At 41.1% G+C, this 25,766-nt stretch overlaps 2 protein-coding genes and 1 long non-coding RNA gene across 14 annotated transcripts in view; 1 reads left to right on the top strand and 2 right to left on the bottom strand.

The window, feature by feature from the left end:
• Positions 1 to 265: 265 nt before the first annotated feature.
• LOC127599154 (PWWP domain-containing DNA repair factor 3A-like) lies at positions 266 to 9,000 on the bottom strand. Of its 6 annotated transcripts, none has more exons than XM_052062872.1 (14): positions 8,982 to 9,000; positions 6,123 to 6,190; positions 5,236 to 5,618; positions 4,249 to 4,462; positions 3,960 to 4,091; positions 3,421 to 3,491; positions 2,585 to 2,661; positions 2,436 to 2,496; positions 2,277 to 2,352; positions 2,147 to 2,197; positions 1,332 to 1,585; positions 867 to 1,091; positions 709 to 797; positions 266 to 630 (listed from the first exon to the last, which is right to left on the bottom strand). In XM_052062872.1, exons 2-14 carry the CDS (start codon positions 6,127 to 6,129, stop codon positions 576 to 578), a joined length of 1,695 nt encoding a protein of 564 aa, XP_051918832.1. In that variant the 5' UTR covers positions 6,130 to 6,190; positions 8,982 to 9,000; the 3' UTR covers positions 266 to 575. The 6 variants fall into 6 exon arrangements, with proteins under 6 accessions (XP_051918832.1, XP_051918831.1, XP_051918828.1 ...); XM_052062871.1 differs by lacking the exon at positions 8,982 to 9,000 and adding an exon at positions 7,792 to 7,946; XM_052062868.1 differs by lacking the exon at positions 8,982 to 9,000 and adding an exon at positions 6,286 to 6,584.
• Positions 9,001 to 10,152: 1,152 nt separating this feature from the next.
• kif26ba (kinesin family member 26Ba) overlaps positions 10,153 to 25,766 on the top strand; it is a 67,700-nt gene continuing 52,086 nt past the window's right edge. For 4 of the 7 annotated variants that reach the window (XM_052062822.1, XM_052062819.1, XM_052062818.1 and 1 more), the window contains exons 1-2: positions 10,154 to 10,897; positions 12,999 to 13,391. In XM_052062822.1, coding sequence (XP_051918782.1) covers positions 10,838 to 10,897; positions 12,999 to 13,391 — 453 coding nt within the window. In that variant the 5' untranslated portion in view covers positions 10,154 to 10,837. Of the gene's footprint in view, positions 10,898 to 12,998; positions 13,392 to 25,766 lie in introns of all 7 variants that reach the window. The other 3 variants (XM_052062823.1, XM_052062817.1, XM_052062820.1) reach the window with 2 other exon arrangements.
• The window catches only part of LOC127599209 (uncharacterized), a 47,955-nt gene continuing 33,097 nt past the window's right edge, over positions 10,909 to 25,766 (bottom strand). Inside the window, exon 8 of the long non-coding RNA XR_007962019.1 lies at positions 10,909 to 13,287. This is a non-coding gene — a long non-coding RNA (uncharacterized LOC127599209). The remainder of the gene's footprint in view (positions 13,288 to 25,766) is intronic.

Below are 25,766 nucleotides of genomic sequence, written 5' to 3'. Positions count from 1 at the left end.
TGTACGGTACTTTGTATGCAGCGATGGCTGTTTGAAAGTGCTCTATAAATACTGTTGACTTGACTTCTACTTCTTCCTTTCATAACTTTGCTGCTGTGAATTGGGAATTTCTCCACTGCGAGATTAATAAAGGATTTCTTTTCTTATTATCTTATTCCAAACATGTTTGATGCTGCAGATGTGAAGGTTCTCAATTTTGTCCAGAGAGCAATTCTTGACCCCCCCCGCCCCGGGAAGTTCAATTAAAGTACAAGTTCAAACACCATTCAGGGTCAATGTAATGCTTTTATTGAGCAGTCCTGGAGACTTTAGGTGTAAATGTAAAACAAAGCAATGATTAAATAAGTCAACTGTACAAACAAAATTATGAAGTATTATTTCATTATTGTTCATGAGGATGAGCATAGTGTATGATAGGTTATAGGCTTTGGCTGCGCCTGTTAGCCGTGACAGATTCTACACTTGCAGTGAGAGGTTCCTGATGCCAGACCATTTTAAGACTGCCTTGAGAAGGCAATTTGATTACATCCATTCAGACGTCTGTTGGAATTGAAACAAAGCATTGTGTTCAGCTGCTAGGATTTTCTCATACAGAGCCGCTCAATCATCAACTCATAGTCTTGTATTTCCCTACAATGAGAGAAGAAAACAAATTAGTCAGAATCAGAACTTTTTTCCTCCCCCTTCAAATGTGTATGTGATCTTTACCTGTTACTTAAACAACGTCCTTTCAGGTATTTTTCTTCTGCCTTCTTTATAGAGATATTGTCCATCCCAGCAATGGCGTATGTGATAGCCTGTAAAACATTCTTTAATGTATTACAACAAATATTCAAACTACTAATTGGCCACAGCAGTTGACATACCTCGGGAAGGAGCACATCCAAAACAAACGGGATGCGCTCCATGTATTGAGCCGCAGGCTTGCCTGGCAGTATGGGCACAGCAGTCTCGTAGAGCTCGGTGAGATAACAGAACATTTTGTCTAACTGCGTGTTATCTTCCAGGTAAGTCTCCACTCCAAAAAATCTATTGTCAGATCTCTGGAAGTAGCGGAGCCACCTCGATTGCACCTGACCTCGGATCACAGCCTAAGGGAGTGTGGAAACAGTGTTCAAGTGTTAGCCACCTCTGCCAAGTACTAATCGGAGTTTCTAAGCAGGATTACAAAAACATCCCCATTTTAAAAACATTACGTCGCTGATATCGAACAGAAAAAACAAAAAACAAAAACAATACAGCAGGGTGCTAACAGTGAACCATGATTGAAGGTAAAAAAATAAAATAAAAGCTCTCCAAGGTTTTGCTAAAAATCCTAACTCAAATCATACCAGCAGGCGTCCTTCCACCATGCGCCGTTTGATTACAAAGTGCACAAGCTTTTCGTTGGCACGGTTATGTGCAGCTTGGGTCCGGTCTGGCAGCAGCCGCTTGGCACACTTGTTGACCTCCTCCTGCTGCTGCTGCTGCTCTTCACAATCTTCTTTGGGCTTCTCCCACTGACCCTCTTCCTCCATCAGCGAATCACCAGCGATGGTGAGTTGCTTAGAGGAGCCCTGCGCGGACTTGTTCCTCACTGGATTACCTGAACGAGGGCAAAGACTCATCAGGACCACAGCGAAAGGAATACTTACATTCACCAGGCATGAAGTATACCTGCACAATGGAATGATTTCCATTGTAAGAGCTGTAACGAAAAGTATAGACGTGTTTTTTTTGGCACAATCATGTTCCTCTCACACAACATGTAGCCTATGAAATTAGAGGAACCTCATGCATGTAAACATTAAAAAAAAAAATCCATCCATCCATCCACATTCTAATTCGCTTATCCTCACAAGGGTCATGGGCACGTTTGGACTAGTGGGGGCTGCACAGACCATAATTCTATCAAGAAAATTGTTGACTCAACTTCCCTTTTAATGCTGACCCACACCGGGGAAACGTTACAATCAGGCAAACTAACAGCGTCTATGTGGCGGTATTTTAATATTTTAAGCAACGGACATTTGAGCACAATGGGTACAGGAAATGTATTCTATGTTCTTTGCCTCTTGTAGATCTCGTCTGTCATGAAGGATCAGCAAATGTAGGTTTCCAGTAAATTATTTACCATGCAAGTGTCTGCGTGCGTGTGTGTACTCACTAATGCCATGATTAAAGTACTCGAGGAAGGAACCACAAAACGAGCCACAAGCTACAAAGAGGCAAAAAAGAAGAGGTATTCATCTATGGAAATTTTGATGACAATCAAACTGCAAAATAGAAAGAGTTACCGATGCGTATTCTGTAGTCGGTTATCAGCTCCAGGGACCACTTCATCTTAGTGGCCCATTCTTCTTTGGCTTCAGCCTATGACGCAGTTTGCATTAGAAACATTTGTCACAAGTGTGGATGTAGATAACGTGTATTACAGTACAGTGTTACATTCCTACCGCCAGCTCATTAGCTCCTTCACAGTCAAAAGGCTTCAGGGATTTCAGAGCCACAATGACCCTTGTACAAAAATGACATTTAATATTGGGCTTCTGACACACAATGAGAGTAACCAAAAAAGATAGTTGTAGTAGTAGGTAACTTCTACCCCCGTTTTTGTCGACTTATCTGATCATCAATGAAAATAATACTGGCCTTTTTTGCCTTACGATTTACTTGCTTGACCTGTAGGGGAAAAAAAAAAACAACTATCAGTAAGGAACTTCCTTTTGCTCCAGCAGATGTTCGACACTTTTTGAACAGTACCATTTATTCTACTTTGAACTTGCAGTCAGGTTCTTGACTGGCTGGCCAAGTTATCGAATCACAGTATGAAATGACTTTTGCATGTAGAAGTAGTAAGAAAGACAACCGGTTCCGTATCTGCACTATTACAGCAAAATGAAAACGACATGACAAAGCTAATGTAGTAGCCAATTGAAGTAGGATAAAATGCACATGCGCTTGCATTACGTACACAAACAAATAACATCCAATATAAAAGAAGACACTGGATCTGTATCCAGTGTCCGCTTATTCATTAAATTGTGCAGGTTTATATAATATTTGACCAATTTTTTAAACCCAATATTTGGAATGGGATGATAGAATCTTTCTCTGAATGTTATCAACTCTTGTTTCTTCAAGGAGTGTTTTGAGCCATAGCTTATCCATGTCTTTTTTTTAGTTACAATGAAATCAATGACACCTCTACTTTTTTTCAAGATGCAATGAATGAATCTCTTCCATGACAGAATTCTATGACATGGCTATTATCAATTATTCTGATGATGCCATGACATTCCCCCTTGAAATACCAACCTAAAGAGCAACCTGACTTTCGCACTTGGGGTGGATGCGGACACGCCGACTTGTAAGGTATGAATAGGCCCTTAAGGAGAACCGTGACAAATAAATGAGCCACATGCATAGTTCTGCACTCACCAACGCTGGCCAAGTAGGAAAGCGTCTAAATTTGCACCACACAAAAACTCCCTCAGTGATAGACAGTGGTCCTGGAAGACATTAAATTCTCAAGGTAAACAATACAGTTATTTTTGGTGCATACAGTCGATAAATCAGAACTAAGTTGATAAATAGAGAAAGGTATTGCAATATCCATTATGAATACAAGAGAAAATTGACACAAGAGTGCCAGGGTGAGGATGTATATAATCCCGATACAAACCAAAAGTTGTAAAAATATCACGGGTAAGGGTAAAGTATGAGCTTTAATGGAGACTTCTTGCTTCTTACTTTTTTCTTTTCTGATTGATATAAAAATGATTTATTAGATATAAACGAATAACGAGGTAGGACTAGATAAGTTTTTTTACTTCTTCCTATTCCCTTGAACATAATAACTGTGTTGAATGAAGACTGATTTCTTTCTTTTTACTATTTTATCTACCTTATTTTCTGTCAAATTATTACTGTATATATTTTATGTTCAATAAACAACAAACAGAAACAGAAAATCTTACTTGTCTGCATCAAGAAACTTGGCAGCTCCTCTTCATCAACACTCTCCTCATCCTCCGGGAAAGAAAGAAGAGGCATCTGTTCCTTGTGGTCACTTAACTCAGTTGGGAGATCTGACGACAGCAAAGACTCATCTTGTTGAAGGTTGAGTAGATGATGGGGAAAAAGATAGAAGCACACCAAATGATAAAGTTTGCATTAATTACTTTTATGGAAACGGCATAAAGGATGAGTTGATGACCTCATTCATCCGAGGTCAAATTCTGTGAACATCAATATTGCGATAGATACCTTCCTTTAGTTCGAATCTTGGTCGTGAGGGTTCAGATGACGAAGGAGTGATAACCCTATTTTTCAGGTTCTTAGAACAACGGCGTTTTGCTGGAGAAGATGTGGTTTGCGTCACTGGTAGTTTTTTTCTAAGTCGTCTGGATTCGGCAGCCTCTATGCTCCTCTTCCTGTTCTGAGACCTTGGCGTGTCGCATGGTGACTCAACCTCTGATTTCTGTGGCACAACAGATGTTGCGAAAAATAATGTTCAGGGTTATTTCAACATTTCCAATACCCCTTTCCTTGCTGAGGTTCAGAAGTTTCAGACTTGATGCATTCGCCAGGGCATGGCGCCTTCTGCCCTCAGTTACCAAAGAAGCAGTAAAGTAAGTAGTTACAAATACTTCATCAAATCCTGTTTATTAACCAATTATTGTTGTTTGGCACCGTTTATTGATTTAAAAAAAAGCCCAGAAAGATTGATAGACTCACTCAGCAACCTTTCAAAAATGTAAACATATTCAGTCTGCTTTCATGAACAACTAAAAAAAATCTGAACAATTAATGCCGAGACTCAAATCAGAGGATTTGGACAATTTTAACAGTGGCTCTAAAATAGTTGTCAATTACCATGATAATCGATTAATTTTAACACCTCCAAAAGTAACTATGATTAGTATAAAATGAATCGCTATTGGGCTTGGGAATTGCTTAGCAACAGAAACTTGAGGTAAGCTACATAGTTACACCAACAGTTAAAAAAAAGTTTTAAGTATTATCACTAATTACCGATTGCATTTCTTTTGGTAGGTCGGTGTATATTTTTCATGGAAAGCAGTATATTACATAAAATGATCCGTGTACAAAGAGTGCTGCTCACAAATGTAGAAGACCGTTTATCCACAGTTTAGAATGCCGATGTAGTGCTAAAAGATTAGTGTACCGAATTAGCACACACTGGAGAGTGGCCAAATATATATAGCCTCATGAACATGCATTAAGAAATACCTTATTCTTCCCATCCTCTTCTTCAGAGCGAATGTCACAAATGTTGGCCAGTCGTTTGGTGGACAACCTATGCAAAGGTGTGGATGTACGGAAGGCTTCCGGTGTTTTTCTTGGCCGTCCCATGCATTTTTTGGGGGTGCTTCCGAAAGAACACACAGTGGCCAGACTGTCGGTGTGGAATGCTTCTTGTGTTTTTCTTGTCGCTCTCGTGCATCTTTTTGGGGTGCATGGTAAAGAACATAAAGTGGATTGACTGTCGGTGTAGACATCACTGCCTGACACAGGACTCGCTTCTTCTGCAGCCTGGGGGGAAATAGGGGATGGGTTCCGTTTTTGTCTTGATGTCATATTCGCTTTCTTTTTTTGTATTTTCCTTGGTCGACCTGAAATACACACAATACACTGATTTATATAGCGCTTTCACAACAGCGGCAGCTGTAACAAAGCGCTTAACAAAACAGTTAACATAAAGTAAAATAATAAACACAACACAACACATAAAACACGGACAGTCATGTAGTTCTAATCACTTTTCCATCACATGCTTTGTTTGAAGCAGTTTGAGGTGAAAGAGGAGAGCATCAAATTTTCCTTTAACCAGTGGATCAGAGACGTCATGCTCAAAATGTGCACACGTCAGCTACAAGCTAAGTTTCAAAGTCAACAAGAAGCTGTAGCATCCATTGACGAAAAAAGAGATTGGTTCACTTCTCCTGTCTCATGGAAATCCATTTCAATTCCAAGCAGCGACTCACGGTTCCAAATACGCACAAGCCGTATGAGCAGATATTCGATGGATATGATTAATGGTTTGCACGAGGCATTCACGAATGGCTATTAATAATCATAACAAAAACAACAACTAAAAGACAAGATGACAGGGTTACCTCTCATTGTTGTTAAACGATGGGAAAACCTTCAAGCAAGTCGGGCGATAACTGTCACTTGTTGAACCCTAAGACATACAGGGGGAAATCACTTTTGTAGAGCAAATGTAAACTTTCATTTCAGTTCCACGAACTGTAGAAAACAATTGCAATTTCAGCGAACCTTTCTTTTCAACCAAAGCACCGCGACACAGCCAATTTACTATCTCAACTAAGAAACGTACAAGTCACACGAGCAGCGAGGATGTATTTTCCATGCGAACAAGCTTTGATATTCGTCTTGCAAGCATAACATTCATCCACACAGTACTACGTGCAGCGCATGTATTCCAAACCTCCTTTCACGCCCTCTGCGTTAGCTAATATCAAGTTCGAGCCAAGCACAAAGTGCTACTCACGATTACGTGCCCAAGTGAGCCATAGCAAAACAGAGCCCGTTTGCGAAGCTGGGGATGTCGCCACCAATGTTCAGGAAGTACGGATATTTAAATGAGACAAGCGCCATTGCAGGTTGTGACTCTTGCGAAAACGCTTTATCGCCACCTGTCGTTCGGAGTGCATTGCGTCACATGAGATTTTTTTTTAAGTGCAAGAATAATACAAACTCAAGACATTTAACAATCCAAACATTCACATATATACATACACAAAGAGCCATTTTCAGTACGCAACAAGAACAAACAACACCCCTCAAAGAAGGTCGTCAAACTAAACTAAGACTCAAGCAATGAAAGCAGTTCTTGGGCTTTGTTTTTCAAAAGCCTTATAGTTCATATATCTATACCAATGACCACAGTTATTACACCGATTTTTATGGGCATGGCATGGGGCCCTGAGCAAAATGGGTCCCATGCAGAACGTCAGCTGATAAAACCAGATAACAATTTGGTAGAACCGACTTATGGTGTAAAATGTAAAAACTGAAATGTAAAACTACAGGCTGATCACATGATGATTTACACTCAAACTTTCTAGAATATGTTTTTCTTTCTCGCAGGCATCGTCAGACAAACATTAAATATATGTAGGCCATTTAGACATACGAAAGGTAAACAAACAAATATAAACCAATCAAAAAATATGTGTTTTTTTCTTGGTAGTTCTTGACTAAAACAAAAGACTTTTTGGACATTTAAAATGTTGACATGTACTTTTTCCCAGTCTTTTGCCTATGAACTGGAAGCAAGTGCTTTGCCCTGTTTTACAGAATACAAAGGTTGGTTGCACATAATCTCTATTAAAATCTCAAAAATGCTGTTTTCTAGTTGGACGTGACTGTTTGGAGTTTTGCCTGACTCACCAATCAGAGGATGGAAAATGCTGATTGAGGCTAATTTCAATTCTGATTAGTTCCATTGCTAATAAAGTTGAAGTTACAGAATACATGACAGCTCTTTTTATTCTGAAGATTCCGGGCAAATACGGTTGCCATGACAACTCTCTCTTCTTTCATCTATAACTGCTTCAAACAACAAAGTGTATGCAGGAAAAGTGATTAAGATTGCACGATTGTCTGTGTCGTATGTGTTGTGTGGTGTTATATTGTTATTTTGACTTCAAGATGGCGCCGTGAGAGTGGCGCTATAAAAACAAACTTTATGGCTGTATACCTACTATAAAACCAATATGGCAGTGTTACATTGTGTAATGAGGTTTAATACAGTCATACCTAGGTTTTCGACCATAATTCGTTCCAGAAGGCTGTTCGAAACTCGATTTAGTCGAAAACCGAAACCACGCTCTTTAAAAAAATATAAAAAACGTTATTGAAGACGTCTGCTCACAATAGAACGGTACACAGGAAGCGTCACTTCCTCGTCTCCCCGAGATAGCCTCACTTCCTTGTGTAAGGAAAGTGGGAGGAGTGTAGCATTCAAGTGCGCTCAGTTTAGTCGTGAACAGAGGTTTGTGTTGGATTCACCTGGCGCTTTAAGAGGGGCGGGGCTGCCACTGACAGGCGACCGTTCGCGCGAGGTATAAAAAGCAGAATCGCATTATGTTGCGTTAGTCGTCGGCATGGCCCAATGGTAAACTACGCTTGTACTTCTATTTACCAGATGTCTTATGTTAGCTTTAGATTGATCATGATCGGTTGCTTTTTGTTTGTCTGCTTTGCATTATGTCCGTTGTGCTTTGTTTGTAATCGGTCAGTTACCGCTCGCAATCGGCAATGTAAACGGCGTGGGATAAAGTGTTTCTAAAACAATGGTGTCTTTATTTAACTCATTATGCATAGTTTTCATGTTTGTCTAGCCGTAATTTGGTTTTGAGCGAAGTACATCGCGTTGCAGCTGGGCTTAATCATGCCAGCGCTCCACTTCCGGTTTGGACTGTTGGGAGTTGTAGTTCTTTTGTTCGTGTCGACTTGATATGTTTGTGATATATGGTTTCTTACGTTTAAAATAATGAATGATACATAGTGAGATCATGGTTGATTAAAGTATTTATTAAATGTATTGTTAAAATAAAAGTGTTAATTAATGTAAATTCTATACTTATTTACACCGTGATAAAGAGAGATATATTCTGCATTTATATGTGCTTATCAAGATGTATTCTGCATTTGTGTGCTTTAGGTTATTACCTGCTTCTGATACTGCCACTGCAACTACTTTCATTTCATCTACATCTACTTTTGCTGCAAAATGTATAAAGAAAGTACAGAAAGAGTGATCCTTCCATGCTGGCCGACGATCCCTTTTCAGAGGGCCGTGAAAAACGGAATTAACTGAACAGTTTGACTGTAATTTTAGAATTAATTTTAAAAAACTGCAAAATGTCATGCAAGAACAAGAATCTATAATTGCAACAATAGTGATGAATTTCACCGTGAACCGAGCAATGTACAGCTTGCATTACCGTCCAGCCTTCATCCGACCCACATTACAGTATTCACTCCTCCTACTCTCCTTGCAATGCGAAAATGTTGCGTTACATTGCTGTGTGAAGAAAGAAAGATACTCTGTTAGTGTCAAAGGCCAAGAGAGCTTCACTAATGTGCAGTGACACAATCCCAACTCTAGAGAGCAGTGTTGAACCGTTAGAAATGCATACAATTCTTAAACGACTTGATTCAGGTGCAGCCGAACTACAGCTGTAATAATTAAAATATTCAAACTGACTGCTATTGCAAATTATATATAGCAGATGAACATGTTACTAGAAGTGATGCATCATGTTGGTGAACAATTAAGCAAATAGCGCAGTTTTTATTTCAGTGCAAACATTTTACATCAATTTTATTGTATTTTACGCCTTGTTTGATCAAATAACCATGGATACAGCAAGTACAATTAATTTGTAACAAAGCAACATGGCAATAACGCAAAACAATTGAAAGAAATGAGCATTTAAGAGGTATTATATGTGATTTGCAGAGAATCAGTTGGTATATTGAACAAGAACCCAACCTTTTTCTTTCGCAACCACTTTCCAATAGACTTTTCATAGTGGAAGCAGGACATTTCAGACTTCCCATTCATCTGGAAAGTAGGGTCAGTAGTCCAAAGGCACAGCGCCCTCTTCATCGAGGAAGCAGCAAAGGTGCAAAACAATTAAGTTGTTGGGCTTTGGAATTTTGCCCAGGGATACATGTAGGACGGTGGATAGAGCAATTCCCAAACAATGTTTCGAGAGAGACAACCAGGTGTGCTGCGTGTTTTTTTTCCCAATTTTACATAATTGGTTCGAAAATTACACGTTTTGAAATTGTTTGCCTATAGCCTAGGACTCGGTCCTGCTTCACTTCATGTCACGATATCAAAACTTACGAACGTGCTTCCTAAAAATAGTGTTTTTACATGATGTATTTGTAGATTCTTGGTGTTTTGGGTCATTGTAATCAAGAAAGTTCTAATTGCAAATTGACTCTTTTTATATGCTGAATTCGTTTTTTTCTTTAAAAAAAAGTACACGGGTAATTGGGTTAACGAAATAATGTGTCTTCGTTCACCTATCTATGCCTGCAACCTATATTGACAGGCGGAACAATCAAATGCGTCTACTTTACAGTGCCGAATGTCCGTAATTGACCTGTGTGCCCACTTTTTGTGACGTTTTTTTGGTTCAGTGGTGGACCGGCAGATTTATCTAATGTAAAACAATGTGGCTCATTAAAAGTTAGGAAACCCATATTCAATATTAGATACGGTGCTATCCTCAAGGTCGGGGAACGCGCCACATGACGAGCAGAATGACCAAATTCTTCAGAGCGGGGTGGCCCCGCCCCCTCATCCAGATGTGCACCCCGCCGGCGTCGAGTCAGTGAGCGTCCGTCTTCAACAGAGCGCGGAGCTCCGCACAGTCAACAGGAGGCTGCTACCCGGAGAGACACTTTGGATGAACAGAAACGATCTGAACCGTCGCGTTCACCCCTCGACAGAATCCTCGTTGTAACTGGACTAATGCTCGTCGGTGGACTGCGTCCATCGAGGTGGTTTGTTGTACCTGTTCAACCTGGTGCGTAAAAGGATGACAAAAGCAAAACAGAGGCAGATTCACTTAGAGATCTTTTGAGAGATTATTTTAAGGTAACTCACCGAAATATTCTTTTTCGAAAAAAAAATGAGGAATACAAGTGGTTGCCAACTCGAAAGTGGTGCGAAGTCGCCTCCACATTGAGGGGATCCAAGTGCACTTTGCAGGGGCGTGTTGTTAATTGAAATCGATCACGCGGTGTTCATCCTCCTCTTCACCGTCCTTTGCACACCTTCATCATGACTTCACTATCTGGGTCCAAGGAGAGATCCGTGGCCGGCCGGGGCAGAAAGTACACGGTAAGAACACCTCGGTGTATTCATTTATTAATGAAAAACGTTACATAAATTCAATGCATATTATACAGTACTTGCAAAGGTGTCCCTCAGACCCAAAGCAGAAACGGAGGTAAAGCAAACAAGGCATTTTCCACTCAGGAGCCATCTCAGTTTTTATTAAGCCCTCTGAGGGTCATATTAAATTTATGAAATACATGATTGCAGCACGTGGGGGTAATGGTTAGCGTGCTTGTCTCACAATTCTGAGGCTCGGGGCTTGAATCTTGATCCTGTCGTTTGACTTTAATAAAATGGTATGTAACCTCTAAGTTGTATTTTTATATTCGAACATATTAGGGGAGCGCCGAGGAGCTGGGGTTAGTATGTTGTGGGTTTCAAATCTCACCTCAGGTGTCATATGTGGCACGTGGATGTGTTCTCTTGGCTTGTCTGGGGTATCCCGTAATTCCAGCTTCCTCTTACACTGATGGTAATTGAAGATTCTATGTTGTTCACAAGTGTGAATGTGTGAGTTGATATAGCTATGATATATGTACAGAGATCTTGACCAGTGCAGGGTGCACACCACTTCGCATCCAAACTAAGATGGGGTTGATTCCACCTCACGCACAACTCTGACAAGGAGAAGCGCTGAAGAAAATGGAGGGATGATGTAATCATTAGACAAATATTTATTATCATAAATTTTGAGCATGGGTGGGTTGAGTGGTTTGCGGATTTTCATGAAAGTTCTTCAGATGTTTAAATTATGTTCCAAACACCAGCTGGGGCAAACCCCCTCTTGGAATAAATGTGTTATTAATTTTCAGACAAACAAATTGCCTTTTTGCCTCAACATGCTTAAAAACTCACCAATTTTTCAAGCCCGCATATCCTGGTAAGATGTTCTCTCTTTTAGCATTTTTTTTCCATTTTAGCACTTACAGCAAAGACGGCGCTCCCCCAAATTCATAGCGCCAGTGGAATGTCAGAGAAATAATCAACACTAACACTCGTTTCGCCAGCTGACCCAAAATTCGGCGGACATGTCCCAAGCACAAAAGGGAACAGGAAGTTGGGAAGTTTGATTTGAAGTAGTAATTTAGGGCAAATTGCACTTTGATCAACCAAATGAGCCTCAATTGGAATGTTTAATGTGGGCGAAATTAGCGTAAAAGTTTGCTGCTCATTTTTTAGGAGTAGTCCTGAAAAATGGGGAATCAGAGCCTGTTCATTGCTGCTTGACGCTGGAATACTGCATGTGTTTAGATTTTCATGACAGGTAGGATCGAATGCCTGCCTGTTAAGTGGTTAGCCTGTCTGGCTGAAAGTCGATAGATTCAGGTTTTGAATCCCAGCTCAAGCCTTCCTCTGTGGAGTTTGCATCTAATAACATTAAATACCATTTACAAGATGTTAAAACCCCTTCCCTCGTGAACATTCCCCCATGTCAGTCTTTTGATGACACTTATTATAGCTCTTAGGGGAGATTTTAGGAACCGCTGTGCCACCACATCAATAGCCCAACTCTTTGTGGCTCATTTGAAGTTCCCATGCTTTTGGGGAGTAGTCTCGGTTGAGTTATAACACACAGCGATGAGCAGAATCCGTTGTCTTAAAAGTTGAGCTTTGCACAAGAAAAACAAACAGTGAAAACGATTTCTTCAAAGCAAACGGGTTTGCTAAATATACACATCATTCGTCATGCTTACCCTGTTTAATGAGAGCCAGGAGCTGTATCAATCAAGATGCGGATTTATATCGCTGTATATTATTGTAGCTATATGTTTGAAGTGGTCCTCCACATCATACTAAGAGCTGTTTCTAGAATTTGTACTTGTATTGGATCTCATTAAATTGCGCAAGTCGTCATAATGCCGCGGCCCGCCGAGATGGATAAAAATGGATTTGATCAACTCATATTCCACGACTGCAATATTAATCAGAATGCCGAGTGGAGGCGCATTGAACATATTATTGTCGAGAACATTTTGGGTTTTATTTTCCCTTTAAATCTTATGAGATTCTATTTTGTGTGACGTTTTCCATTTAGTGAAGCAAGGTGCTAACAATAGCAAGTGTGCGTACAGCAGAGCTCACTCCTGTGTTAAATGCCCCACAGATACCCGACACTTCCCCCACCAAATCAGCCTCCTTTTTCCCGGACACATGGTACCGAAAGGCTTACGAGGAAACCAGCCGATCCAGCTCTCGACCCGCACCCGAAGGCGCAGGCTCCATGCCCAGCTCAACGGGCACCCCTTCTCCTGGCTCGGGGATCTCCTCACCAGGCTCCCTGTCTGGATCGCCTGGGACCATCTCCCCGGGGATATGCACCGGATCTCCAGGTTCTCTTGGCGGATCTCCGGGTTTTGGGACAGGCTCCCCGGCCTCGGGCAGTGGAAGTTCTCCTGGAAGTGAAAGAGGGATTTGGTGTGAGAACTGCAACACAAGGCTGACGGAGCTGAAAAGACAAGCATTAAAACTTCTCATCCCGGGACCTTATTCAAGCAAGGTATGGACAGTGTGTGTGTGTGTTGCTCCTTCATAAACTGTGACATTTGGACAGTGGCTATTATTAATTTGTTTGCCCGTAAAATATTGGCCTGCTCATCATTTCCTTGCCTTTGGTGTAACCCTATAATCTGGCATATTGCTCTCATAAATCAAGAGGGTGCACTGATTTGCCCAACACTCCATGACCACCTGCGCAAGTCGGGGGGACCAAACAGATGTTTGCTCTCAAATTATCATTAAGAGAAGGTGCTCATCCATCACACACAGGAGCAAGACTACTTGGAATTTTTGTGCTGAAGTATCCCACATTTGATCACATTGATCACCTATACGGAAAATCGATTAGCTTCCTTTATTGCATGGTGCTTTCTCGTCTAACAGACAGCATTGAGAGTAAATATTGATCCTTAAAGATTTGTTGCTTTTCATATATATATATATCTATATATATATTGCGCGTCGTCCCGCACGCGGTCTGTCCTTCCGTCTGTCCCTTTTCAAAACGTACCTACTTCACCGCGCCGCTGCGCGCCGCCACTGCGCGCCGCCACTGCGCGCCGCTCAGGCAGTGGCTCACTACGATCGCGCGGGCATCTTAGCGAAAAAATGTTGTCTACCCACAAGCATTGCAATGAAATTGTTAGTTATTTAGTAGAGCAAAACATCTCTTTATTTTCGCGATAAGCAATGAAGATGAACAAAAAGTTGAACCAAGCAACAACACTTTTGTGGGCCGAAGGCCCACCTTACCAGCCTTCCGCAGGAACTAGCTGATGAGCCGCCCGGAGGGCGGCGAACCACCACCTTACTAGCCTTCCGCAGGAACTACCTGATGAGCCGCCCGGAGGGCGGCGAACCAGCTAGTGTATATATATATATAGACAGAGCGAAGATCCTGTGGGACTTCCAGATCCAGACTGACAAAATGGAAATGGTGAACCAACCAGATATCGTGATCATATATAAAAGGCAGAGGAAAGCCGTTGTAGTGGATGTAGCGGTCCCAAGTGATGGAAACATCAGGAAGAAGGAACACGAGAAACTCGAGAAACAACAAGGGCTCAGAGAGGAGCTGGAGAAAACCTGAAAGGTAAAGGTGACAGTCGTGCCTGTGGTGGTCGGAGCACTCGGGGCAGTGACCCCCAAACTAGATGAGTGGTTGCAACAGATCCCGGGAACAACGTCGGACATCTCAGTACAGAAATGTGCAGTGCTGGGAACAGCAAGGATACTGCGCAGAAACCTCAAGCTTCCTGGCCTCTGGTAGAGGACCCGAGCTGAATGAGGGACGGACACCACCCCAGGGGTGAGATGAGGATTTTTTTTGCAATCAATTTCAAACCAAGTGGTGACCCTCAATATATACATCCTGAAAGCTGGAAGTTGATTAATCATAGGGATTAAATTGTAGACTGCACATATGGACCACTATGTCTGGAAATGATTTTTCACACCATCATCTGCACACAACAGTCATTTTATCAAGGAAGTGAACAATTACTGACAATTATTGACTCAACTGAACAACTTGTTCGAATTTAGCATGAAATTGTGTCAAGTAATAACAAGTAGTTGCACAACAGTTCTGAGGTTGGCGTTGGAATCTGAGCCCATTCCCTCTTGTGTGAAGTTTGGATGTTTTCTCCATGCATGTGTGGGTTTGCTTCAAGTACTTAGTTTTGTCCCACATTCCAAAATCATGCATGCAATGTTCATCAAAGACTCTGGGCTTTATTTTCGTACCCAGCACAACTCTACTGTGAAGCACTGATCGTGCATATGGGTGGAGTTGTCTTTCTTTTTGTATTTTCTGAGACTGGCGCAGAAAAAAAGCGTGCATTTGCGCCATGGTGGAAGGCACCAAGAGCTTGCTTGCTATCCAATGGAAGCGGCTCCCGTCATTTTTCTATAAATTCAGAGCACTGAGAGGCATGGGGTTTGCATGGCATACATTGTATATGCGCACAAAGCACATTTAAAAGGAACTGAACGACGTTCTCCACTTGCGGATGATATAAAGTTGACTGCTGGAATCTCGGTTGTTCTGAACTCCTCTTTGGATGCCGGTTCTGAGCAGCCCAGAGTTGCTCTCAGCATCGTAATGGCAATCATCATGAATGTAGCTCAACTTCCCAACAATCACCTTCACAGAATCAACAATTCTTACCAATCAATTAATCGATTATGCCCATCTTCAGTCGCTAATGTTGAGTGAAGAGTTTGCAAGATCAGATGGCTGTTTGCTGTAACAGCATTGCAAAATATTATCACCCAGTTATCCAAATTAGTTATGTGATGCTGCATGCCACCTTGTGTGAAATCAATTAATTCCACAGGGTGCTCATGCCCTGTACACAGAACATTTTCAATTACAACGATTTAGTAGGTGTCCAATGGCTTCATTTTTGCCTTTAGGTCTTCCGCCGCAGCTGACTGGATTTCGGTTAGGAATACAGTTGGGTCACACATCAGGCTCGGAGTTAATTGGCAACCTATAAGCGTGTTTTATGCATCATTGTGGGGGCAATAAAATATCGAAATGGGGGGTCAGAACGGAAGTAGTAGTCGGTAATGAACAGTGCGGGGAGCTTGTTAAGACGGCGACAGTGGTAGAAGCGGAAACAATCGGACCCATGCAGACTGTTGATGGGAAGACTACGAATTAGGATGTTATTTGTATTGTTGGCTTTGGCGTCTGACTCCTGCCTTTGTCCTCGCTATGGTTTAACTTGCAGTGCTGTAATTAGTTGAGGAAACAATTTGAATAAAAGCTTTACTTGCTCCACATGAGGAAGTTCACACTCAATAAATAACACCTGCACAATTTAATGAGTTTCAATACAAATGCTTAATACCAGCTTGCTGCAAAGTACCGTATACGGTAATCCCGTGTATAATACATACACGTTTAAAGTACGCCCCCTACAAATCAATTTTAAAGAGTATATTTTGAAATTTGCCGTCTATTTCACTGTCTTGGTCATGCTCCTCCAATTGCACTTCTAGTGTTATGAAGAGAGTGCTGGGTGGGTGAGTGGGGACAGGATTCCCCCCACCCCCAACTTTGGCTTATTGACTTGCTCGCAAAGTGACTTCACAATACAGTAGCGGCAAATTGCCTTGCCAGCTCAAACAGCACATTTCAGCCTGATTTGTTAAAAAGTGATCAGTAGGAACAACAAATATGTCAGGTTGTCATCATCAGAGTGTGCTGAGTCATTTAAACAGTCAATTAAAGTGCCCGTGAAAAGTAATTTGACAAGTCTCGGGAGCACTGCTAGCCGCTTGTGCAATTGTCACTAAATGCTGGCAACAGACGCCGTAGAATGCAGTGTCAAGGTGATTAAGTTGTTTTTTATCAGCGATTCAAGGTTATTTGAGGACGCCGTTGAGTGGTTCATGTTGGCAGCAAGTGGCAACAGTTTGTAACAGCATTGCCTCAGAGTCTGGAAAACGAGGCAAGTCAGCCGTTATGCCAAGACACTGCTGGAAACAACTGCAAAATATAAGCGTAAATGGGCATTGCTGTCCGTATATTATTTGGCTGGGTAAGGTTTATTTTGAAGTTTGGTTCTTACAACTTTGGCGGTGTGATACATTGCATGGGTACTGTCTTGTCACTGGTTAACATCTAAAGAAGGAAAGTCATGTGTGTGTGCCCAGGATGCTGTAACACACATGTCCCCAAACTGTTAGAACAGACACCTTACACTCCGGTGTAGGTCTGTCCTGTCTCTAAGAATACATGAAGGAATCATCATTCACACACACACACACACACACACACGCACACACACACACACACACACACACACACAGTGCTGCTAATAGTATGCTAATGATGACCTTCAACAGTCTTACTGTTGAATATTTTTCACTTGGTTTGTCTATTCTATGTGTGTGTCTGCTCACTTGTGCTGCTTGGGGAGTATCTAACGCAGGGGTGTCAAACTCTTTTTTTGTCAAAAAGGGGGAGGTGTCTTCCCACGGACGGGCCGGTATGACACTTAACTCAAACAAAGGTTTAATCGTCTCACCGTATTATTACTTGTATACCACAAATTGATGGATCACTCGTTTTAAAATCAGTCAACAATAATAGTTTGTCTACTTATTGTTGAAGTGAGTGTGAACAGGGTAACAAATTTGTTGTAAAATCTCAGTTATTTCTTACACATGACAATTTGACATTTCGTTACAGAAGATAGCCTAAATAACATCTGGTGAAGGAAATCATGAACTGCTAAAAATAGCGGTCGATGTAAGTCAAGTCAAGTCAACAGTATTTATAGAGCACTTTCAAACAGCCATCGCTGCATACAAAGTGCTGTACATGGAGCGATTTAACATACACAATAAACAGTAAGACGAATCGGTAATAAAGGAGGTAGAAAGCAACAAGCAGTAAAATCAAGAACAAATCTAAGTCATGCTGAGTCGAACGCCAAAGAATACAAGTGAGTTTTGAGGAGGGCTTTAAGGTTTGTAAGCACAAAACCTTCAAGCTGCAAGAAACAAAAAAGCCAACTAGAACATCTGAACTTTATTTGGTGTTAATCACACTCACTTTAAATGCTGGCAGGTGTGTGGTGACCCCCATTTAACATGAGTTTGATTGTGATTGGTTAATTCTGAAAATAGCCACATCCCACTTGTCAGAGGGTGTACACACTTATGCAACCACCTGATCTCATTTACCTCAAATACATTTTCATATGAATACATTATTATATTTAGCAGATCAGCAGCACCCCATGAAAGTCACACAAAACCTCAGCATTGGAACTGCTGTCATAGTAGGCAATATTTCAGCATGTTACACAAAAATTCAACATTCTTTACAAAACCAGTTCAGTGAGCATACAAGGATCCATACGCTGACTATGCAGTGACACTTAGGGCTGTTTTTGTAGACAGTGCACATATGCTCCGGCACATCTTATTCTTATCTTTTTTAAAATTTCTATAATTTCCTGTGGAAATTTCATTTAATTTTTTTGAAATCCACACATGACCCACTCGTGCCCCAGAATGATTTGTCTCAGAATTAGGAGCCATAAAGCTGTTTTGCGCAATGCGAGGCACTAGAATGCAATGAGGGAGGGATTAAATTGAACGATGTGTGTGTTTTCAGTTTTTGGATGCATCAAAAATGCCCTGACACTTGTGACCGCAGGACTCTGACGCACATCTGGCAGCACAGCTGTGCTCACTTAAGGCTTGTGTCCATGTGGTTGTGCTGCTGTGCGTCTGTCCGCGTACTCACACACCCCGGTCATAAAAACTCATCTGTGTGTGTGCGGTAGAGTTCGGCTCAGAAAAGTGGGTCAGTATTGTACTTGTGTGTTTTAAAAGGACAGTATCTGTTTCAAATCCTCTAAAAGTCAAAATAAGGTGTGTTTATATAGTGAACTATATACACTTAATGCGCTTGAGACACAAAAACAGAGCCATAATAGGCCATGTTTGGGAATATATTTCCTTGCTTCCTAATACCACTTGAAGATTTACTGATGAGGACGATGTCAACTTCACAGATGGCGTAGTCATGGTCACTTGCTCTTAGAGTGTTGATTTTAGTAGAAGTACTAGTGTGTGTCCAAGGATGGGGCAGGAGACTGAACACCCTCAGAATGTTAACACGTGGTGCATCGTTGTGAATATTAATGATGGACATATCGTAAATGATAACTTGTTCAACTTTTTTTCTACTTTGTGTAAGCAAATCACAATATGAATGAAATGAAAATAGGATATAATGCAGGGAAAGGGCAGGGAAGGGCAGCTTACAGTCAATGCTGGAGGGGGCCAGGATTTCTCATCACCACTACTTGAGAAAGGGGGGGGGGGCACATAGGAGCAAAAATACCTGTTCGAAAATATGCTTTTCAATGAAAGATCCACCATCATAACACAAACATAAAGGGTTTGAAGCAAACAACAAAATAACTACAAAATACATACTGTACTATATTGTACTGTAATGTATTTTCTTTGTCAGTGCAGAGGGCTCCCTTGCATAAAAATCACTAAGGACAGCACAAAACTGCCGAACAAGAAACCATCACTCAGTGCAATTGTTTTTACATTTTTTCACAAAGGTCAACAGACTCAAAATTCTATTATTGAGGGATTGTGTTTGTCCTGCACATTTTCCCAAATGCCTCCAAAAATTATTATCCTTATTTATAATTGTAGTACCTATATAGCAGTATAAGACACAGTGCAAGCGAAACTAAAGCATGTTTGCTATCTAGTGCTGAATGGTGATATTATAATGCGGTATATTTAGAAAACAAACAAACAAAAAGGATTGTGTGTGAAAACTAATCAAGAGGCCACTCCAGCTCACTTGTGACCGTAATGATCATAAGTGGCAAACTGTAGAAATTGGATGAATGGAAAATAATGAGATAAATATACAGTATAATAACTATACGATTATACCGCACTGGGAGATCCTCTTAGTAATCACTCTTGTGTGGTAAAACAAAACTTGCCGTGACAGTAGTTGGTAGAGGTTGATTTGCCCTTGAAAGCATTCACCACTAACCCACACAAATCCTTTTAATAACGATCCAATCAGGAGATGATATGACCTTGACATGATTGCAAGGCAGAGGTTTGACTTATGTAACCGCACTTGTAGATCACTCGTCTGCCCCACCCCCAAACACAAGCGAGGCCAAAACACTTGCAGTCCAATCAGCTCAAACGATCCCTTCTCCAAACAACCAATACATTTATTGTTATTTATCTACACTCTACTCATACTGCACCAGGGCTGCAGTATCATTGCTCAGCTCTCGCTCATAGAGATTGTACTTGTACTGTACATGCATTCAGGTAGCCAGCTTCCCTGTAATGGGCAAATCCCAAAAGACTATCGAGGTAGGTCTACCGTAACCACGGCAGCTGGTGTTGCCACGGCAGCGACATGTGACAGATGTGAGCTGCATACATATCTCCATCAGCATGAATGGCCTCCCCATAGTGTTTGTGTGCGACAGGGAGAAAATACAGTAACACACTTTTAAGTGTGTGCGTGTGTGTGTGTGTGAGAGAGAGAAAGACAGAGAGACAATGACAACAAAAAAAAAATAAGCGTGAGCATCCCTCTTGATGCCGTTCAGGTGTGAAAGGAATTATCATACAGACCAAGACGGTAAGCGGACGTGTGAGAAGGGAAAGATGCTTAATTGAAGAGAATTGAAGCATGTCTCTTGTGTTTTGTTGTCAGCGATGCATTCTGACCTCCGCTTGCAATTGAATGTAAGTTGGAGTGGATTTATGGTTGACTACTCTTAGTTTAACCTCTCCGGCAACAATTTTGGTCATTATGGTCGTAAATGTACGCACGCGGGAAGTAGTGCACTAAGTCAGTGAAGTGAAGAAAGAAGGCCACAAATTTTTCACAAAAGAAAACAATGTATAAAAGTTTGTGTTAGTTAATGACAGTATTAGTTCAGATTTGTTTATATTGGTATTACTTAAGAATGCAGCGACTCAAGATGTACACACTTAAGGTTTACTGTATTTATTTGATTTTCTGTATTTTCAGGCACTTAGGTTGCCTTGTTCAAAAACACTCTAGTTTTAAATATAGATTTTAAATTCCATATATTATAATAAACGTTTTGGTGCTTCAAAGTGGAATGGGAAAATAAACAGTTGAAATATTATTGAACTGTATAAATATCATGTGTAAGTCCTTGATCATGTGGAGGGCACCACAGTGAACTGTTGTTTAGCACATCTACTTTTCATTCTGTGTTTGCTCTCTCGGATATCTGCTCGGGCCACCGTTTGCATGTTCTTTCCAGGAACTTTGACTTCCTTCCAAATCATGAGAGCATGCATGTAATGTTAGTCAAGACTGTCATCTAAATTCTCCATAGGCATGAATGTCAGTGTGAATTATTGTTTAAATGTGCCCTGCAATTGACATGCAACCAGTCTATACTTTAAAGAGCCTCTCACGCAAAGCTGGCAGAGACTCCAGGTCACCCCTGCCTTGCAGTTGTTTGAACTTCATATGAACAAATAATGCCTTTGTTTGTTTTAGTGTAGGAACAAAATTAGAGATCAATGCAAAATTGTTGTGTCATATGACGCGGATGTCAATACTGCTGTGTCCCGGACAAAGCGATAACTTTAACCGCTTCAAAAAAAAAACAGAAAAAAAAGAAAAGCCTAATCGATTTAAGATCGCGCTCATCTTTTCCCAGACAGTTTCAAACGAACAAGATAACGCCTGGCACACACTGAGTCTTCAGATAAGAGCAAGCGTTTCCCCTCTCTTTAACTTATCGACAGCAAACATCTTATTTTGCAGAGCTCGTTTGGGATGAGGTGGAACCAGGATCTTAACACCTCAAAAGAACACACGTATTTCATTTCATGGGACGCCTGACTTGTTAGCACCGCTTTGAAAAATGTCGACTGTACAGTACTTGTGATGAGGATTCAATCCCTTAACTGTGTGCGATATGCAAGATGGAAATCCATCCACTGTTGTTTGCCCCCCTCACAGCTGAGCTGGAGCCCATCCCAGATGAAGTCGGGCGAGAGGCGTGGTACACCCAGGACTGGTTGACAGACCATTGCAAGGCGTATGCAATGTCTTCATATGCTAAGTTGCAGTGCAGATATTAAGTTAAATGTGCCCAACTTTGAACCTAAGACAGTGTGAAATATTAATTGAGCGAATGAACCGCGCTCAGCCGCAGTGATGTTCATGTACTGGCAGATAGTCCACTTGTAATATTAATTATTCATATGAGTCCCTAATAAATTCTTAAAATGATGCCATTATTGTTGGTCAAGCATTGATCACACAGAGCAGACGGCTCATTGGTCTAATGACGCCATTTAGCAAGCTGTCTCAGAAGAAAGAAGAGATACATTTTACAACCGAGTTGCGTTCCTATGACATAGACATTATACAATTTTGTATGTACTTTGAAGCACATTTCTAACCTAGTTAAGTCATACATTTTGCAAATATTTGCATGAAATTCACTTCTAGGTCCCATCCAACCATTTTCTACTCCGCCGCTGGTGTTCGGGTTCATGGGGATTACGTCCTGGACTCATCACCAGCCAATCACAGAGCACATAGAGAGACAGATGTTCATTCAATGTCATATTCACACTGACACAGAGTGAGAACCCATTAGCTTCCACCAAAGTCAGGTAAATGCACCACTTCACACTTGCAAATAGAGTATAAAATAACCGAATGCCCCCTTCAACCCCCTTGCCCCCCCACCCCCCACACACACACAAAAAAGAGCGCTATACCTTTAATACTTTTCGCATCACAACAATCACCCGTAGTTTTAAGCCTTAATAGTGTGGTGTGTCTGTGTTCTTTGCTGTTTTTTTTTCTTTTTGTAAAGCAGAGTTAAAGCACTGAGGGGCAAGGCACACCGGTGCTTCCACGGACTCAATGTCAGCCTCATTCGGATTTTTCTCTCTGTCAATTTTCTCTCCACTGAAGGAACTAATCACGCAATGCATGAAAGGCAGAAAGCCAATGATGCAAAGAGGGATTTCTGTGACACCTTTTTACGATTATAATAATACTAAGACCTTTTTTACGATTAGAATAGTAATAACCCTGCTCACAAATGCCACAGAAAGCTGTGGTTGGAAGAAAATGCACACCGGTGATTTGATTAACTGTATATGTGTGAATGGCAAGAACACACCGCTGGACACAGCAGGGTGGTAGTTAAAGTGGTTAAAGCACCTGATGCCTTGAAATCCAACGCTACCATGGCAACTGCCTCTCCATCATACAGTCGGGGAGTCAGACTCCTGGCCACGCTTTCACATTACCTGTCAGTGTGATACATGAATTGAGATGTCCCTGATACTTCATCTTATCATCTTCCTAGCCAGCCATCGGATCAGATTTTTTTTTTGGCATTGCGCTTACTTGTACTTTTAAGTCTGAAAATTCCAGTAGCAAAGCCAAGATGAAAAATCGTAGTTGGCCCAATGTTTCTCTCGCAGCACGTGCCAGCAGCTCCTACCCTTCGACTCTGAAGTCTCATTCGTTGATCGGTTTATTTGAAGACTCGCTAACTGCACTTCAAATACGAGTCAGGCGGCTGCCATTCAAGCTCACAGACACTCACTGTCACAGGCTGTCAAATAGAACACATTCATCTCCTCTGATCGCATTAGGGGTCATGCCGAGGTGTGAGGGAGAAGGGACATACTGTATGTGTGTGTGTGTGTGTGTGTGTGTGTGTGTGTGTGTGCGTGTGTGTGTGTGTGTGTGTGTGTTCTTTAAATTCATGGTCATATATTTGTTTTGAGATTCTAGATTTTTGTGCTGGGGCAAATCGAGTTTACCGTGTTTGTGAATTTGGTAGATTGCGCTGTGCCTTCTATCATGCGCCCCCAGCGCATCAGGCAATTTGGTGTCCATAAGTGGACTAGATTTTACACTACCTAAAAGTACGTTGAAATTTTGGTGCAGGATGTGATAATGAGATTACAGTACTTCTTCTGCAAGATCTTCACTTGCGGATGCTGCGAAGCTGGCTAATGTAAAGTGGGCACTAGGAGGCCGCCTGCAACTCATGGTGTGGCATATTTTACTCTATTTTGTAACCAATAAGATGACCTTAATCTAATAAACATTGCATATCTCCAAAACCATAACTTTCTAGGAAAGCCAACTAACAGCATGCTTGTTGAGCAATTAACTGCATTGTCAAAGAGAGCTAGTCATTTCACTTCAAATGGCCAATAAATCAACCGTAGGCTATAGATTTATGTAGAACTGTGAAATTGAGCAAAATCTGGAGAAAGCAGGGTTCCTCCCTACAGTAATGACATTGTAAATTAATACTTCGCTGACAGTGTCAACCAAAACTGAACATTATCTTTGTAGAATCTGTATTTTTATATATCCTTACTGGTAGATACATTGTACACTACATTTTTTTATTGTGGATAGCGGTGTGAATCCAGATCTAAAGTATATACACCTTTAACAATTGAGCTAAGGAGTACTAACTGGATCAATTCACAATAGTTGAGAAAAAGTGACATCATTTCCTTAAGCCTTTGTGTATTGGTGTTTTTGTGTCTTAAAAGTGGAGCTTTTTAATTGCAGTTAATTATGAGAAACAAGACCGGTTTGTGGATTCGGTTTTAGAAAGTTGGGACTAAATAACTCGGCGCCTGATCAAAGGTTTCCCATAAATGATGATGGTCCTAGGCACTGTGTTACATTCATGAAGGACCGCATGGCAAGCAAACCCGTGCGTTGACCTGCGGCTATTAAATTTCAAGGAGGGCTATTTACTATCTATTGTTTGAGGACACATTGTGCAAAAGGCAGAAGATGAAGTAAGAGTTCAGGAAAAGATTTCAACAGTTGTTTCTACAGTTGCGCCACACAGACTCGTCCGCAGAAGTTTTCGATTATTTTACAATCGGGATTTTCCCACACGCAGCTAGATTTATTTACATCAGTGCGTGATTGACGATACTCACTTGACAACATCTGAGACAGCTCTAAAGATTACATTACACTATATCGGCAAATCTGCTTCTTGTAAATCTAATCTTCTGTTATCTGCATTCATTACGGATCTTTTTTTGTACATTAGATCGACAAATATACCAGCAGAAACACTATTAGGCTCCAAGACTAGAGCTTTTCAAATATAATGATCAATCCAATCTCCCTCTCTCCTTGTCAGAGAGGAATTAATTTCACAATATGCTTACATTGCATGCTGCAGATATGTTGCCCCTTTGCTATGGCCAAACTATTGTAAACAGCTCTTGGTGCAGCGTGTTGTATTTATAACATTTAAGAATCGAATTTAACTGAATGAGCACACGCTTTTGATGGGGGAAGGGCGGGGGGGGGGGGGGGGGAATGACTGAGCAGTTACCGGTACATAAATCAGATACAAAATGCTATTAAATATGTAAAAACATATTTGACTGTTATACATTGTTGCCCAACAGCAAAAAACATTTGGTGCATCTGCACCAATTTGGAAGTAAACTAATTTTTAAAAAATCACAAAAGTAAAATAAATGATATTATGGAGGTGTACCTAATTTTATGGCCACTGTGATTTAACAACTTGCACTCTCTTTGAATGTTTCACATAGATTTTTGAACTTAGATTTGCGCAAAGTAACATAACTTAATTCTCACTCTTTATCAGGAACAAGGAAGTAAAGAGGACAAATGAGTATGACAAAGATAAAGCCTTGCTAGATAGAGAGTGTGTGTGTGTGTGCGCGTGTGCGTGCGTGTCTGGTGAAGACAGAGAATTAAATTGGCTGCTTGTTTCTCGCTTGCGCCTCAGTCAGACTCTGAATAGCCTCGAGC

Source organism: Hippocampus zosterae, chromosome 4 (genome assembly GCF_025434085.1).
Source record: "Hippocampus zosterae strain Florida chromosome 4, ASM2543408v3, whole genome shotgun sequence".
Classification (NCBI taxonomy): domain Eukaryota; kingdom Metazoa; phylum Chordata; class Actinopteri; order Syngnathiformes; family Syngnathidae; genus Hippocampus; species Hippocampus zosterae.
The sequence above is the reverse complement of the archived record's forward strand: the minus strand, read 5'-3'. Positions and strand labels throughout refer to the sequence as shown.